This window comes from Cavia porcellus, unplaced genomic scaffold (assembly GCF_034190915.1).
Source record: "Cavia porcellus strain 051 isolate PalLab524CR breed Dunkin Hartley unplaced genomic scaffold, mCavPor4.1 scaffold_11, whole genome shotgun sequence".
In the NCBI taxonomy this organism is placed as follows: domain Eukaryota; kingdom Metazoa; phylum Chordata; class Mammalia; order Rodentia; family Caviidae; genus Cavia; species Cavia porcellus.
In genome coordinates, this window is record NW_026947494.1 from 5341207 (window position 1) to 5358743 (window position 17537).

General features: G+C 42.2%; 1 protein-coding gene across 5 annotated transcripts in view; it reads left to right on the forward strand.

The window, feature by feature from the left end:
• Positions 1-17537, forward strand: part of Adcy2 (adenylate cyclase 2) — a 396939-nt gene that overhangs the window by 205203 nt on the left and 174199 nt on the right. For all 5 annotated transcript variants that reach the window (XM_063257949.1, XM_063257950.1, XM_063257951.1 and 2 more), the window contains one exon: positions 14903-15052. In XM_063257949.1, coding sequence (XP_063114019.1) covers positions 14903-15052 — 150 coding nt within the window. The remainder of the gene's footprint in view (positions 1-14902; positions 15053-17537) is intronic.

Here is a 17537-nt window from a genome sequence, read left to right on the forward strand (position 1 = left end):
AACTGACACCAGGTGAGCTTCGTGAGTCTAATGAGCACCGGACAGAGACACTGGGTCACAAAGAACAAAGCAGAGTGGTTTGGGTGCCTGTGGAGAACGAGGTTATAGGGCAGCACTTCACATCCCATTTTATTTTTTCAAGTTCGCTCAGGCCTCCGTGTCCTTTGGAAGAGGGGCTGACCCTGCTTACTACTGCTTGCTAGCTTGGTTTTTCCCTTCCCAATGCTCAGCCTCTTGGGTCACCTCTTGGCGTCCATCTGTAAGGTGCCCTCACAGCTGCTCCACAGTGGTGACTTCAGTGGCCAATTCTGTGGCCCATGTCGTGGCATCCTGCCTCGGTGCTGAGACTCAGCCCCAGATCCCTGGAGGCAAACACTGGTGAGCCTGGGATCTGCCTGTAGCACATCAGGTGGTGGAGGTGGTCTGAGTGTGTGCTGCCCAGGTGCCCAGTCACACTTCTCCCTGCACCTAGGAGGCAGGAGTAAAGTGCTCAACAGCTCCTTGGTCCTAGTGCTTCTCTTGTGTCAGCCTGTGGGAAGGGGACAGGAGAAGACGGACCCTGCTCCCTCCCAGCTCCTGCAGAGCAGGCAACTCAGCAGCAGCAGCCCCCTGCAGGTTCTGGATCCACCTTCCTCCCTTTGCTTCCTGAGGCCTTAGTGTAGTGGAGACTTCTCCACGCACCTGGAAACTCCTGAGAGAATGGTTTGGTTTTCTGTATCCCAGCCAGCATCTGTATAAATCGCCGCTCATGAGGCTTTAGCACTTGTGTACATGCCGTGTGGACTTAACCTAGGCACCAAGCACACACACCTGTGACTGATCAGGTGCGCATCTCAAAGTTCACCGAGGGCCAGGTAGATGAGGAGTCCGCCGTAATTTTAGTAACAATTGATTTTATTTGTAATTGATATAATTTCTTTGAAACTGTTTCTTCAGGAATGTATTTCCAAACTGCATGTCAAGGCACTCCAGGACACTCCTAGAGATTTTAAATTTCCCTGGATGTGACTCAGACACTGCCGACCACCAGCCTGAGACAGCTCATGGTTTCGGAGATAGGTTGCACTGCATTCCTCTGTCAATATCGTATCTTTGCAAAATTTGGTTTTTGGTTGCTGGTATCTGCCAAAAGCAGTAGAGTATGGAAATCAAAACAGAATGGGAGATATAAGTGACTGTGTTAGATTGAAATCCCAGTTTTGAGAAGTTTCACAAAGCTCAACAGTCATGTGGTCATCGACAGCCCATAAGTCACCCTGGTTTTTAAGAATGAAATAAAAATATTATGTTTCATTTCAATTATGGCGAAGTTTTTTTCCTTTCAGTATCCACTAAGTACTTAGGGCATCATACTTAAGTTGTTATGACCATTACTATGTTCTACATAAGAAACAAGATTTCTGAGAATTTCCTCCAGCTTAGGAGTAGTATCAAAAGCTAATGAGGCACTAAAGGCATCAGGAAGCAAGAAAATTGGGGAACTGCTGCATTAGAGAATTTATTTATTTGAGTAAGATTGTTTAAATTTTTTTATTTAAATAGAAAAAAACAGTAAAAGGGTAGAAGTAATACAGAATTTCAAAAAAATAAACAGTAGGAAATCACTAGTTAACAGATTACATATTGTCATCTTAGAAATAGTTGTTCAAGTTACAAAATTAAAGCATACAAAGTGGACAATCAAACAGACTGCAAACAGTTGTGTTCAATGATCCAACAAAAACTTAGTAATATGGTTTTGTATCTTACACACTTAAATATACACGCAGTTATATCCTTTAGAGCACTTTCTTTTCCTCTGTTTTTTACAATAACAATTATACATTTTGGGTTTTATTACTCCCACAGTTCTTATTACTTTTTTTTGAAGAGAATAAAACCAAATGTGACAAAACAAAACGGAGTCAGTCAAAACAAAAGGATGGACATAGTACATGATGTAAAAACAGAATACAAGGTAAACAACAATGGTTATCACAATGCCTCTTGCTACCTTTAAAAGAGTTGCCTATATCATCAGGTATAATAAAATTGAACAAAACAGTACATAACAAAACCAATAAAACCTAAACATTGGAGACCTTACAGAACTTCAAAAGAAGATAATAGTCAAACCAGAACGGGTATAATAGTGAATCTTATTGCCTTCAAAGTAGTTGCTTATACCCTCAAACTTGATACTATCAAACAAGATTTTAAAGTTTTGTTTGAGGGAGCGCACTCAGTTTATCACAAGTCTTCCCGCAGACCGAGCATCCATATGGTAGCTGTAAGACAGTGAGCCAGTGAGGGTCCTAGACTGCAGGCTATTTCAGACAGCCATCCTGAGAAGCCGGTGACTGTAAATAAACACCTCCCCCCTCCAGCTTGCAAATCTGCTCTACACCATCTACGATTATTTTCAGGCTTTTTTTTTGGGGGGGGGGACTTTCATTATTCATTCATTTTATTGCATTTATTTCAATAATGTTGATTTCTTGAGGAGACTACAAAATCTAATTGGTTGATAGAGGCTCAGAAAATGTTTGTTGGACAAATGAATGAAGCGATTTAAGGACTATGGCAGTCCATATTCAGTTATCCAACATGCTGTGTGAGATTTCTGCAGAAAAGGTAGCAGCAGAGTTTCTGATGCCTCCCAGGGCAAGCTGCGTGTGGTCCTCAAGTGATCTCTAGAGGGACTGTCACCAAACCTGGCGGTTGTGTTGATGCGGACTGAGTTGCGTGCCCTCAGCTGTTGCTGCCTAAGTACCTCCTCTTCCGGGTACGGCCTCTGCAGAGGTGATTATGGTAGAAAGAGGTCCTTAGGGTGAGCTCTGGTTCAGACCTGGCGTCTTTAGAAGAGGAGACCCTGAGGACACACAGGCACACAAGGACACAGGGATGTGCGGTCCCAGGAAGAAGATGAGGGGAGGTGATGGGCTGTGAATGTCCCCTGCAAAACTCATGCTAAAATTTAATTGCAATCGTGACAGTGTGAAGAGTGGAACTTTTAAAAGGTGATTAAAGCCTTTGTAGGTGGGCCTGGCGCCATTAGAAAAGGCCAATTTCAGCCGCCTTCCTCCTCTTTGTCCACCTCCAAGCAGAGGGAGTCTGCTTGGAAGTTGTAACTTTCAAGGTGCTGTCTTGGAATCACAATCACCACAAAAAAAAATTTTTTTTTAAAAAGAGAATAAGAAAACTAAATAAAAATGATACAAAGTTTCAAAACAAGATGAGTTCCTGACTGTTTTCCAGAATTTTGTAATCATCGCCTCCCTGTGAGTTCACTTATTACTATATTTAAGGCACAACAAGGCTTGGCTACACTGTCCACGTTCTCCATTGTATGGTAATTCCTGTACCTCTTGTCAAACTCATCCCTGCCTTTTCCTGTTACATTCACTGCCTACATTTCAGTGGATTTACTTCCATAAAGTGTTTTACTATTTACTCATAACTAGTGGTGCATACTGTGGTTTGTTTTGTGTTACTCTAAATTTATCTTTCCCTGGATAATTATCAGTGTATTACAGTAGGTCACAATGCAGCTTGCAAATGGAGCAGCAATATAAATGTACCCCATGTATCCTACAAGCACCATATCCTTTCTTCAGCACAGTGTTAGTGGAAAGCAAATATTTACTCCGCAAGTCCACCAAAGCACAGAGCTTTAACTCTCAGCTGCCCAGGTGGGAGTCTCTCAGAGCTGAGATCATGGTTTTAAACAACTCTAAATGCCTTGTCTTTAAGTTTTTAAATTACTAGGTAAGGATCACTTGTGTCATTTATTAAGCGATGGTGCAAAAAAAAAAGTTATGGATGGTGTTTAAAAGAAGCTAGTTGGGGGCAGGGATTTAGCACAGTGGTGCAATGCCTGCCTGGCAAATGCGAGGTCCTGATTTGAGTCCTGATACATCCCCCACAATAAATTTTTAAAAATGAGAAGCTAATCACCATTGATTTAAATTAATTAGAAAGATGATCTGTCTAATGAAAAGTCTAAATGAAAACTTGGAACTAAACTGTGTTTTTTTTTTTTCCTTTCAACATTTAATCAGATGTGATAGATGAGATTTCCTTAACTAGGCAAGTTGAATATTGCCTAATGCAGACCCTTAGGAGAACAGACTTAGGACCAAAAAACTTGGGATTGTAATTAGTATATACTTATATACCCATATATTTTTGGAAAGAATGCTTAAAATGTACTTGCCTCCCACTGGATATATATTATCACTTCCGGTGAGAGGATTTGGAAAGGCCCACAGGTTAGCATTTAATAGGGCACTAGGCAGATCTAGTACACTTAGTTCTCTGAGTTTCTGAAATAAGCAGATGGAACATATCTGGGATAAATTAGCACTCATCCAGGTATCAGGACTCACAAAGACCAAGGTGATAATTGCTTCTTTTGAATATCAATAGGGATGAAAAGTTCAGGTAACCACTGATCTGTTGGCTGGTCAAATGTCAGATGTAATCCTCTAAATGTCACTGGAAACTTCACTCTCCACTAAGGGCAGTATAAGCACAGAAGCACTCAGGGTTTGGCTAGGAGCTATGCTGAAACACAAGGGAATGGGGGCAAACTGATAACACTGCTTTGCATAAAGTGCTTGCAGAATAAGTCAACAAAAAAAGGAAATAACTGGCTTCACTTTGAATGCAAGAGATGTGAAATATGAGTGATTATGTAAGTCAGCTTCCTGTCACTGTAACAAAATACTAGAGAAAGTCAATGTAAAGAAGGAGAGGTCTATTTTGGCTCATGCCTTTTAAAGCTTTCAGTTCATAGTGGTTGATTTTAAGAGACAGACAGACTGACAGAGAGATAACAAACAGAGACAGAGAGACCAGATGCTTGGGATAAAATATTGTCTTTAAGGGTACAGTCCAGAATGACCTACTCACTCCCACCAGGCCCCTTTCCTAATTTTCATCACCTCTTAAAACCCTACCAGCTGGGGGCATCCTACATCTAAATATCACAGTTACTATCTTAGTGATTCCTTCCATTTTACTTTTTTAATTAGTTAAGTTTATTGGTACATTTTAGGTATATATGATAACATTTATCATAGCGACTTTGTACCTGTGTGTGATGTATCTTGATTCTTCTGATCCCTTACCCTTCCTTCAACTCCTCTTCCCCTCATTTACAAAAGCTTTGTCTCCACTTTTTTCCTTTTCACTTCCTTCCTTTCCCCCTGCTCCCTCTCTAGTTCCCTTTCCCAATTGAATATTGTCTTCCTACTTTACAATATATTTTATACCTTTTGGTACTTACTTACACTTTCGGTTTCTCAGACCAGAAAATCAATCGCTATTTACATGTGTGTACCAATTTATTTCACTTAAAAGTATGGTTTCAAGGTGCATCCATTTACCTAGAAATGTCTTGTATTCATCTTTATGGTGGAGTACTGCTGTACTCCATTGTATAAAACAATCTTCTTCACCCATTCATTGGTTGATAGTTGATAGGTATTTGCACTGTTACCATACATTCGCTATTACATACTGTGCTGCTATAAACACAGGTGTGCATATATCATTGTTGTATGATACTTTTAATTCTTTTGGGGAATACTGAGAAGTGGAATGGCTGGGTGAAATGCAATTTCTGCTGTTAGATTTTTTTGAGGAATTTCCACACTGATTTCCAGAATAGTTGCACCAGTCTATGCTCCCATAAATGGTAGAGAAGAGTTCCTTTTTTCCCACACCCCTATCAGCATTTGTTATTGGTTGATTTATTGATAACAGCCATTCTTTCTGGAGTGAAATGGAATCTTAGCTTTGTCTTAATTTGCATCTCTCAAATGACCAGTTATGTTGAACGAAGTGTCTATTCAATTCAGCTGCTCTTTTTTGGACTGGGTTTTTAAACTGGGGTGGGTCTGATTTCTTTGAGTTTGTTATATATTCTAGATAGAAGTTCTTTTTCTGAGAAACAACTGGTAAACAGTTTATCCCACACTGTGAGTTCTGGGTTTTCTCTTCATTCTGTTGGTGGTTTCTCTTGCTGTACAAAAGCTTTTAAATAAGATCCCAGTTGTTGATTCTTTATGATAGTTCCTGTGTGATTGGAGTTTGTTCATAAAATCTTCTGGAAGATTTATTGTTGTATTGACAATACAACATACCAGAAATTGTGGGACACAATGAAAGCAATCCTATGAAGTATATTTATAACCTTGAATAGACATATCAGGAGAATTGAGTGAGCTCCAATAAACCTTATGCTGAACTTCAGGCCTCTAGAAAAAGAAGTGCAAGTCAAGTCAAAAACTTATGCAAGGAAGGAAATTATAATGATCAGAGCAAAAACTAATGCAATGGAGACCTAGAAAACATCACCAAGAATCAATGAACCAAGCAGTTGGTTCTTTGAAAAATTAAATAAAATTAACAAAACCCATAATCACCCTTATCAAAAAAGGGAAAGAAAAGACACAAATTCATGCAGTCAGGAATGAACTGTGAAATCACAACAGATCTGCAGAAATCCAGAAGATCATCAATGCCTACTTCAAGAACCTGTATTCTAATAAGATGACAAACTCAGAAGAAATAGATACATTCCTAAATATATATTAATTACCAAGTTTGAATCAAGAAGATTTAAAAATTCTAAATAATACAATATCAATCAATGAATTTGAAGATGTAATTAAAAATCTTCCAACAAAGAAAAGTCCAGGCCCTGATGAATTCATTGCTAACTTCTACAAGAAATTTAGAGAATACCTGCTGGGATTTCTCAAACTCCTTAATGAAACTGAAAAGAAATCAATACTCCCAGATTCATTCCTGGAAGCTAGTATTACTCTTATATCAAAACCAGTGAAAGTTCCAACTAATAAAGAGAACTACAGGCCGATCTCCCTAATGAACATAGATGCAAAAATCCTCAATAAGATACTGGAAAAACACAGTGCAGCAATCATCAAGAAGATTATACACCATCACTGAGTAGGACATCCCAGGCATACCGGGATGATTCAGCATACACAACATACACAAATCAATAAATATGTAAACCATCTAACAGAGCCAAGGGCAAGAGCCATGTGATCATCTCAATAGATGCAGATAAAGCATTTGACAAGGGCAAACACCCATTCATGATTAAGAAAAAACCCTATAGAAAATTGTAATAGAGGGTCTGCAACTCAATCTGATGAAAACTGTCTGTGACAAATTTATCAGAGCATCACACTAAGTGAACAAAAACAAGCTTTCACTCTAAAATTAGGGGCAAGACAAGGATGTACTGTCACTACGTGTATTCAATATAGTTTTGGAAACATTATCCAGAGGAATTAGACAAAAGAAAGAAATAAAAGAAACCAGGATATGAAAGGAAGATGTTAAATTTTTTTGTGGATGGCATGATACTCTACATAGAAGACAGCAAAAACTCCACCAAAAGACCTCTAGATTTATAACAAAATTTAGTAGCATAGTTGGATCCAAAGTCAACACTCAAAAATCAGTAGCCTTCCTGTATACAAGTAGCAAACTCCCTAAGAGAAAAATTAGGGAGCCAACACATTCACAGTAGCATTCAAAGAAATGAACTACCCAGAAATCAATCTAATGAAGGTAGTAAAAGACCATTACATTGAAAATTATAGTACTCTGAAAAAGGAAATTGAAGAGAATATCAGAAAATGGAAACATACCCTTTATTCTTGGGTAGAAAGAACTGATGTAGTGAAAATGGCCATACTTCCAAAATTGTTATACAGATTTAATGCACTCCTGATCAAAATTCCGACACCACATCTCACAGAATTGAGAAAACAATCCTAAAATTCATCTCAAACCAGAAGAGACCTAGAAGAGCAAAGGCAATTTTGAGCAACAAAGGCAAGAGGGGGCATCACAATACCTAACTTGAAATTGTATTTCAAAGTTACTGTGGTAAAAACAGCATGATACTGGAAAAAAGAAAAAAGGGGGTTGGGGAACAGACCCAAGGGTCAATGGAACAAACTAGAAGACACACTCGGTTCCTGTATCTTTGACAGAGGAACCAAACACCTTCATTAGAAGCCAGACAGCCACTCCAGTAAATTGTGCTGGAAAAACTGGCTTTCCACATGTCCAAGAGTAAAACTAGACTCATATCTTTCATAGTGCACTAAAGGAAACTAAAGTCCAAATGGATCAAAGATTTAAATATTAAACCAGGATCTCTCCATTTTAAATGACTAAGTATTGTCTCTCCATAGAGAGCTGGGAAGTCTGATGTGGCTCATTAAAGAAATTTCATCATAGAACCTGACTCTCACGATCACCTTTCATTTACTTCATTGTCCTTCCCTGTGCTGCTCCCTGGTGTGGGCTTCCTGGCTCTGTGGATAGCAAAGAGAAGTGAAGCCTGCAGCAAAGATCCTTCTGTGTGCTTGAAGTCAAGGCACAAACAGATAGGGAAGAAATCAGGGTAATGAGACCTCAGCTGCAGAAACCGGAGGGCGAGAACGTCAGTCACGGAGTGCAGCCTCTGTGCGCTTTCTTTCCTGGACTTAGAAATATTGGAACCCTGTACTTTTGTTGTTGTTGTTTCTCACATGTTTACCTTTTCTTTCATTTTTCTTGGTATTGGACTCTGGCCCTTGCACATGCCAGCCAAGCACTGTAGCACTGAGCTACATTTCCAATCCCTTTTTAAACCATTTGATCTTGAGACAGAGCTTGCTAAACTGCCCAGGCTGGCGTTGAACTTGTGATCTTCCCAAAGAGCTGGGATTATGGGCGTGCAGCACCACACCTGGCTCCAATTCAAAACTGTTAATCAAGGTAACTGCTGCCTGTCAAATTCAGCTTTGCAGTCAGTGAGCTCAGCCATACACAGTAGGATTTCTGAACACACAGTTCCTTTAGGAGGAAAACCTCTCAGTGATTTAGTATGTGGGAAGAACTTTCTATCCAGATCTTGAGCATCTTCTGAGGTCTTTTCTTCCAGTTGGCTTTTAATGAGCTGCAGGAGCATTTCTAAAAGGAGCTAGTAGCTCTGCAAGCTGACCCCTTCCAATTTATCTGGCTTCTCCACAAACCTTGAGTTTTGTTGCTGTGCTGTATTATTTTAAAACATAAAGAGATGTCTTCCCTTCGCAAGCACTTAACAGCACATTTCTCATAGAAGAGTGTAACCGTGCCCAGCAGTCCTATTTTGAAATGGTGGTTTTCTTAGGAAATGAAATTGCATTTGCCTCTTGATTTTCACTCCATCTCTTCACCCAAAGCCCTGATAGCACCCACACCTGAAGTTGTTGTGCTTTCAATGTTCTTTGTGCTTTTCTTTCTGATGGTACTCTTCTCCACTTGGAGGGGTTTTAAACGAGAAGAAAATTCTAGCACATAATCTAAGGATCAATGGATGTTATTAGCTGAAGCACACTAAGGGACATAAAAAGCAGGAGTCCTGAGGCCATCGCGCCAGCTAATTTAATTCTTGAGGAAACTAAATGCCGAGGAGATGGCACTGGGGCTTTCTGTAGCCTTGTCTGGGAGATAACTTTAAGGAAAATTCCTCCCAGTCATCTTCTCCCTAGAGTCAAATCTGATACTTCAGAGATACAAGGAGTTTGCTGAATATTCATTTGCAGCTCTCTTCATCAAGTTCTTGTTTTCTCTTTTATTTTCCTTTGACATATAATTGATTTTTTGCATATTTATGATATGCTTTGTTTTACGGTGATGATCTGTCTCAGATGTTATATTTTTCCTCTCTGACACTGTGCCATTAGATCAGAAAGAAAAACTATCATTAAATGAGAGTGTTTGGACCACAGCCAGGGTCCTCTCTTTCCTTGGTTTGCGGGTGCATAGAACGGTGCTTCCTGAGGTCTCCTGTGGTCTTTTGAATTTGCCACCCCAGGTACAAGATGAAGAATTGGCAGAGCTACTTCTTTAAAATATGGAGTATCTCAGAGTCATAAGAGATCTGGGCCATTACCCAGCTCATGTGGTACATTTCTTAAAAAATAGTGACCTAGGGCCCTGCAGATGTTCGCTTCCCGGGTGTCCTAGTCTCAGTTCAGCCACCTGTGAGCCAAATGGTCTGGTGACATTCTCATTCCTTTCTTCTGAATGAGCAGAGACATGTAGGCTGAAGCAGTCAAGGGCCACATGGGCAGGTGGTCTTCAAATCGTAGCCATTTAAAATAACTAAGTGATGGACACCCTTGAAAGTATAATATACCAGTGTTTTATAACATAAAGGAAAAACGTTAACTTCTTACAAAGCAGCATGTGTCTAGAAATTCTGCAGAAATACCTTTGCCCGTGCTAGCTGGAGTCTTGGTGCTCCAGGCAAACCTGACCTGAAGCATATGAGTTAGGGGGAATAAGTGGAATGGGGGTCACCTCAGGAGCTTGACCTGGATTCTGCTCTTGGGTCCTTAATTGTTTGGATCTTTGCTTCCCTGACTCTAAGGTAAAATAGTAAAATGTGTCAGTCTTCCAGGTTATATTGTGTTGTGCACTCTTGCAAAGAGGAAAAAATAAAAAGTATATTTGGAAGAGCATTGATGACTCCTAGGGAAAAAAATGAAATCCATCCAATCTTGCTGGTAGCCACTGGCCTTCCCACCAGCACAGAGTTTGATGGTATGCCTGCCCTAAGAATCACTGAGAAGTGTTGACAAATTTCTCCACTTTTCTATCAAGCAAAGACGGGAAGCTGGGGAATGGAGTGGACAGCCAGGCTTGTGTGACAATGTCCTGTCACAGTTTGATTTGCTCAGATTGTAGATCATGCTATGCGCAGTTCCAAAGCTGGGTTGAATCCTTAGGGTAAACCTTGACTGGTGTTATTGTCTTAAACAATTTGTTTTCTCGTGGGAGGCCAAGTTCCCTCTCCTGTTTTCCCACAGATGTGAGAGAAGCTAAATGAAGCAACAAGATAAAAGAAGACATCAGGACAGCATGATGTTATAAAACAAATCCAACATTGTGAAAATAAGATTTTTTAAATCATGCAGTCCACTTTCACAGTCTTCCAGAAAATAAAATGCTTTTGCTTTATTTTTGAAAAGAAAATGTTAACCTAAAATCACTTCCTCTACACTCCGGGTTTCATATAAAGTCATATGAATGCATCATTTTGAAAGAAAAATGTTTTAGGACATCAGTCATATTTGGAAATGTATTTTGCTATAAAATAATAATCCTGTTCACTTTTGCATATAGAATTGTAATGTGAAACGAGGAATCAGAAAAGTGCTTGTAATTTTGAAGTCTTCCATTAGAAAAGAAATCCAATATTTTACTTGGCTATTTTGTAAGCTTTTCCTTTCAATATAAAACTCAGTAAATACGTTTTTTCCCAATTGTCAATAGCCAGGAAAGATTGAAACTCCATGTAGTTCAAAGTATCCAGAATGAATGGATCAAGGTTTTCATTCAAGTTCCATGACAAGACAGATGTCCCACTGGCATGTGTTGGTTTAAGAATATTGGCCAGAAGATAGGCAGGAAGCAGAGAAGCCACTCTTCTCTTTGGAGAGACAGGCATCCTTGTGGAAGTTGGGGGTGGGTCCTTTTTAGTAGACTAGAGATGCTCGACTGTCAGCATTTTGTGATGTGAGTGAGGCCCCTGAGTCGCTGTGGCCCACCTTGACCTGATTCTGCAGTGAGGGTTTGGGCACAAAAGCAGCTTCCCTGCTGTGAAGGAGAAAGCTACAGTAATAAGGGAAAGAGCCAGGATGCTGAGGCCAGTGTTTCTGATGCAGGCTTCTCAAAACCTGTTTAAACCATTCTGGATGCTGGGGCCGCAGCCCAGAGCTTGAGCTGATGATCCCTGTAAAGCAGCTGAGTCTCTCCTGACATCCTCGGGGGGCTACAGGGCAGAGCATCCAATTCCCCAGTTAGACAAGGGCACTGCCCTCCTGATCTGGACTAGGGGATTCAGAGGAAGGAAATGGGGAGCAGAATCCTGGGAAGAAATGGGGGAAACCAGGCTTTCTTATCCAGGAGGCTGGAGCAGTGCCCCGGGGCATTTCTGTGCAGTGCTGAATCCACACTTCCTGCTGGGAGGTGGGGGACGGCTGGCTTCCTTCTGCTCTGATGCTTTCCCTTGGCTCCCACTTTGGAGACATTTATTTTCTTAAGTGTTGACATTTTTGCTTTTAAGGCATTTTTGATGAAGAAGCCTAAAGGCTCTTGTGGACAATCACAGAGTTATTTTTATTATTGTCTCAGCTGCACTTAATAAGGAAAGAGTATTTTCTAATTGTGAACAGTGTGATTTGCATCTACTTTTCTCATTTCTTGCATTCCTTGGGGCCTTGTTCTTCAAAGCAAGTCCGCCAGGCAATGACAAGATCTGAAGCATCTTCAGCAAACCAGATGGTCCTTTGGCAAAAACTAAGCGGGGCAGGACTTAATTAGCAGCATCAAACTGTGCCAAAATCAACCTCAATTCAGCTGGAGGAGGATCTCCTCAAATAGGAGCCAGGAAGGTCCCCAGGACTTCCCACCTGCCCTGGAACTTCCAGGGTTGACAGTCATAGAGGTGTCAGCGTGCACATGAGGAAGAAGAGCGCCCCCTGCAGGCCAGGCGTGTGCGGATCTCACACAGAAGGCTGTAGCATCGCTTCCAGCTGCACACGCTCAGGATTCTAAGCACACATGCCTCCTGCACACAGCACAGATTATATGCCTAGACACACCCAAAGCACATGTGGTACTCAGGAATACAAACCGGACATGCAAATCACATGGGTTGCACCACACATGTGTATCACACAATTCACATACTTGCATGCATATGGTATGCCTGTACCACACTCAAATACTACACACACAGAAGAATACCCAAGAAGATGATGTTTTAATCATCTAGGCAAATGGAGGGGAGATAAAATATGCGTCCGTGGAAGGATGTTTGGGACTGAGGTGACAGAGTGACCATATCTGTGGAATGCATGAGTTACATGGGCAGTACCAAGGGCCACGTCTAAGCTGCACGGTTCTTGACCCACTTTTCTTAGGTATCTGGATCGACTCAGAGAGAGTCATCACATGCTCCTTTCCATTTCTAATGCTTGTCTGCTTTGTAGTCCGTTCCCAACGTGCATTTATTAGGACTTTGTGGGGCTCGGGATTGGCTATCCCTTTCTTCGTGGGAGTCTAGAACCTGTGTAGAGAGAGGGAGTACCAGGCAGATGAAGACCCCTTCCCACCTTCATTACTGCTGTAGTTGTTTGGAGAATGTGGTTAGTTGTGCTAATGTCTCCTGTGCTAACGCATCTTCCCTGCCTCTGCCAGCACTCAGACAGAGTGGTCAGATTCATGTCTGGGCTGTGAGGGCCACACTTAAAGACCACCAGCCTCATCAGGGAGGACGACCCTGAGAGAGTGAGGAAGGAGCTAAGGGGCCCCGTGTCCACATCCTTCTCTCAGACTCTCCAATTGGATGAACCCCCGTCACTGTTGGAGATGTGACCCCATATGCAGAGGGAGCAATGGTGGTTTTTCTGGGTAATTCCATCCCAGGGAAGCTTGAAGACTTGGGAGTAAATCTCCCACCTGTTCCTGCCAGTGAGTCAGGGGATTGATGGGGGGAATTGATCTGTAATGGTAGACGTGCTTACTGAGAGTCACAGGGCCTTTGGAAATGGAGCTGCGGCCTTGCGATTGAGGCCATGAGTGATCTAGGTGGGTTAGAATTATGGTCATGTGGAAGAGAGGGTGGGTATTCACATCTGTCCATCCCCCAGCTGATCTGTCGGTGCAGCCCTGAGCTCAGGATTCTCACTCTGTAGGAGTTGTGTGCTATATATTAGCACACACTGGAAAGACCATTGGCATGCCTTGTGGTGAGAACATGAAAGGAATATTCCCTAAGCAAACTTCTGCAACACATGTCAGCAAATTCAAAATGTGCATGCTTTTTATTGAGTCTAGAGAAATGATCAAAGAGGAAGGCAAAATTTGTGCACGATATGAGTATTGATAGGCAAATTCTTAGCGCTAACAGCAAGCACCCGAGACAGCTATATGTTGACATTCATAGGCTGAATATTACCTAAGCATTCAAAATACTGTTTCCATTGAATTTATATGATCTCAATTTTTTGATTATATGGTAAATGTAAAGCAAAGTATAAAACTATAGTTGGAATGAACCCTGATCTTTTGGAACAAGATAACAAAACCAAGTGTTTCAGCAGTTTTAATAGAGAAAGACAAAATGGATGGGCCCACAGTATGGGCAATAGAATGTCTTCTTGGGCAGGAAGATCAGGGTTCTAGTTAGATTTTTTAATACTCATCTTCCCCAAATATTTGTGAACGTAAATTGTTTTTATTATCAAAAAGAATAGCGAGCTGTATGTCTGAAAGGCTGCCTTTTCCTCGGTAGATAAAAGATAATGTGGAACGTCAGATGTCCAGGCTTTATATACGGTTCTGATGTGAAGGTAGCATGTATTTGTCATCAATTGTCACAATCATGATGTGTAACAACCTAGAAATCTCAGCCTTACACACTGAGACACTGGGCTGTGTTCTATGTGTCTTTTGCCCTTGGACCAGCGGGAGAGCCAGGGCTGGTTTTCTCCTGATAAGACAATAAAAAGAAAGCCACCATGTTTCCTAATTCCTTCTGTCCACACTGCAGTTGCCAGAACAAAATGAATTCTACACTTGCTGAGCCCAAAGTCAGGGCAGTGGTGCCACAGTGGCCTATTGAAGGGCGTGGATCCCTACCTGAGACTCAGGAGGGGACACAATTCCAAAGGGGGCTCATGCTTCCTGTTAGACCAACAAGAGTGCTGGTCTGAGACAGACATCCAGGGAGCTTCCTGCAGCCATGATCTTAAAAGTGTTGCTCTTACACCTCTTGCTTTATAGTGTACGTCAGTTAGAAGTGTGTCCTATTGAGAGGCTCTTTCTGTCTCTTTAGATCCTGGCCAATGTGATCATTTTCATCTGCGGGAATCTGGCAGGGGCCTACCACAAGCACCTCATGGAACTGGCTCTGCAGCAGACCTATCAGGACACATGCAACTGCATCAAGTCCCGGATCAAGCTGGAGTTTGAAAAGCGTCAGCAGGTAAAGTGTGCCTTTCCTCCTGTGGCCATATCCTTCCAGGCAGGATTAGTGAGGCTGCTGCCAGTGTCCAGTACAGCGTTCATTCGCATGGGCTTCAGAAAGAACAGCTGCAGCTGACCGCTCAGCCCCAACCCTGGGCTCTTTGCCTAGGGACTAAGATCAAAGATCAGAGATGGCATCTCATCTGTGCAGCCTCTGGGCCCAGGGGCCCAGCAAGTCAGTACCATGCACATGCAGACAGCCCCATCAGATGTCATCCACAGATCTGGAAATTGAGCTAACAACAGTGCTTTGTAAAGACACTTGCTGTGCTTAGTGTTTATGGCAAAAATCTGCCCCAGCAGAAACCTGATCTTCCCATTGCACTGTGCCCTCCCAGCATTGTGGGTAGTTTCTGTGGTCCCCACAGGATGGCCTTGGAGATGTTACTGAGAGCCAGGTGATCAGGAGTGGGCGGTTGTACTTGTCAGTGCTTACCCTCGATGATGGTTGGGGTGAAGCTTAGCAGGCTCCTTTGGGAAATGTGCTGAGTGTGATGAGATATTACAAAGAACAACCCATGAGGCGGTAGAGAGGTGTGGAGGTGAGCCGTGTGTCATCATGGGGAATGCAGGAGAGGCAGGCAGCGAAGAAGCTCTGGTGGGGAGACTGACCAGAGGAGGGCCGGCGGTGGATGGGCTTTCCTTCAGCGCATAGCAGAACAGCCATAGAGATGGTTTGCATTTCTTGGGCTCCTGTATTTACCACCCAGCAGCCAGTCTATAAAGGTGACGATTGACATGGCACTCCGAGCTCTCCGTTACACTCTTTGTCAACTGTCTTCATGATACCTAGGCTGTTAGCACAGTCTGGTGCATAGTAGATGCTTAATTACTATGGGAAATTGCAGTGAATTAATCCTTCCACAAAATCTCATCCAGTGTGTTTTGGGGGTGAGAGAAAAGGACCATCCTTTCGGCACTGGCACTGGGCAGTATTTGTGTATGAACTGATAAACAGTAATTTAGTCCCTTTTCATTCAAACAGGGACATCAGTTCATGTGTTTAATAGAAATTTATTGAGTACAGAGTTTGTGTCACAGGCTCCAGGCACTGGGGCATAGCTGTGAATGTGCCTTTCCCTGGTCCTACTGGCAAATCTCACATGTAGTTTTTAAAATTGAGGAATTGCACTGAGCCATGTCCAAGTCCACTTGTATATCTTATTTCAAGGCAGGGTCTCACAGAGTTGCTAAGTTCCCTGGGTGGGCTTGAACTTGCCATCATCCTGCCTCTGCCTCCCAGACCACTGGGATTAAGGCCTATGCCTCTTGCCAACAGACCCAGCATTCAAGAACTTGCATAGCATGGAGGTTCAATATCTGAAGTTTAATTCTTTGACTCTGTGGTTATCAAATTCTGAACACATTAAGAGCTACAGACAGTTACTCGCTGGGAACTTTTGTCTGTTTTCTTCATACATAGATATTGTGCAAGATTTTACATCTTGGTTCCAGAAAATTCCACAGTGTCAACAAGCAGCATATGGTAGTCACAGCCTGTGTCAGTGTACTTTGTGGTCCAGGGTTCGAGTGTTTCAGAAGAGATGGTTTCCTTCAACAGTAGAGACCATGTCAGGTTGTTCTCAACACACAGATTTAACTGTGTTCTCCATCACTTCCAGAATCTACTTCAGAATAGCACCAAGGCTACCAAGAACTGAGATTCCACGCAGAGATTATGTAACCTAACGTGTATAGTAACAGCTTGGACAAACAGCAAGGCAGCTTCCAACCCCCCTGACACTTTGCATTTCCCTGTAAAAGCCCAGAGCAGCAGAAGCACATAGCAATCTTGCCCCAGCGGGGCAAGAAGCCCCAGCAGTCAGACAGGTAACACTGCAAGCTCATGCCCTTGAGGAATAAGTGTGCTGGAGACTTTCTGGGACCAAAAAGTGGGAAAGCACCAGGCATGTGCTTCATGGTCTTCCAAAAAGAAGCCAGTGATTCATCTTAAAGTACATGAAAGAGGCACTAACACAATAAGAAACCGGGTGAAAGGTATATACTGAAATGCTGACACCTCAAGTGTGCTTGGTCTCAACACTTGAAGTCCTCTTCTGGGTTCTCATTCCAATAGTGGAGTATGTTCCTAGAATGGGAATCAATATCTGTCCTTTTTCAGAACAACAGGTATTAAATAGTAACAATCGATTGTCTTGGTGAAAATATCAGAAATATTTGACCTGGTGGATTTAAGTGACAAAGTACTTAACCAGTGGCAATCAGTGTGGCCTTCACAGAGAGCAGCAGTTCCCTTCCTGAGTCCTAGCAGGTCCAGACACCAAATCAAGGTCTCAGGTTCCGTGTACCACTTCCTGTAGATCCCACATCTCACTTCCTACTCAGCCTGTACCTCTGTGGTCACTGTGGCACATAGCAGTGTCCTTTTGGGTCTCTTATTCAGGAGTCTATATGCTGAGAGCCAGAAAACCATTTGTTTCAGT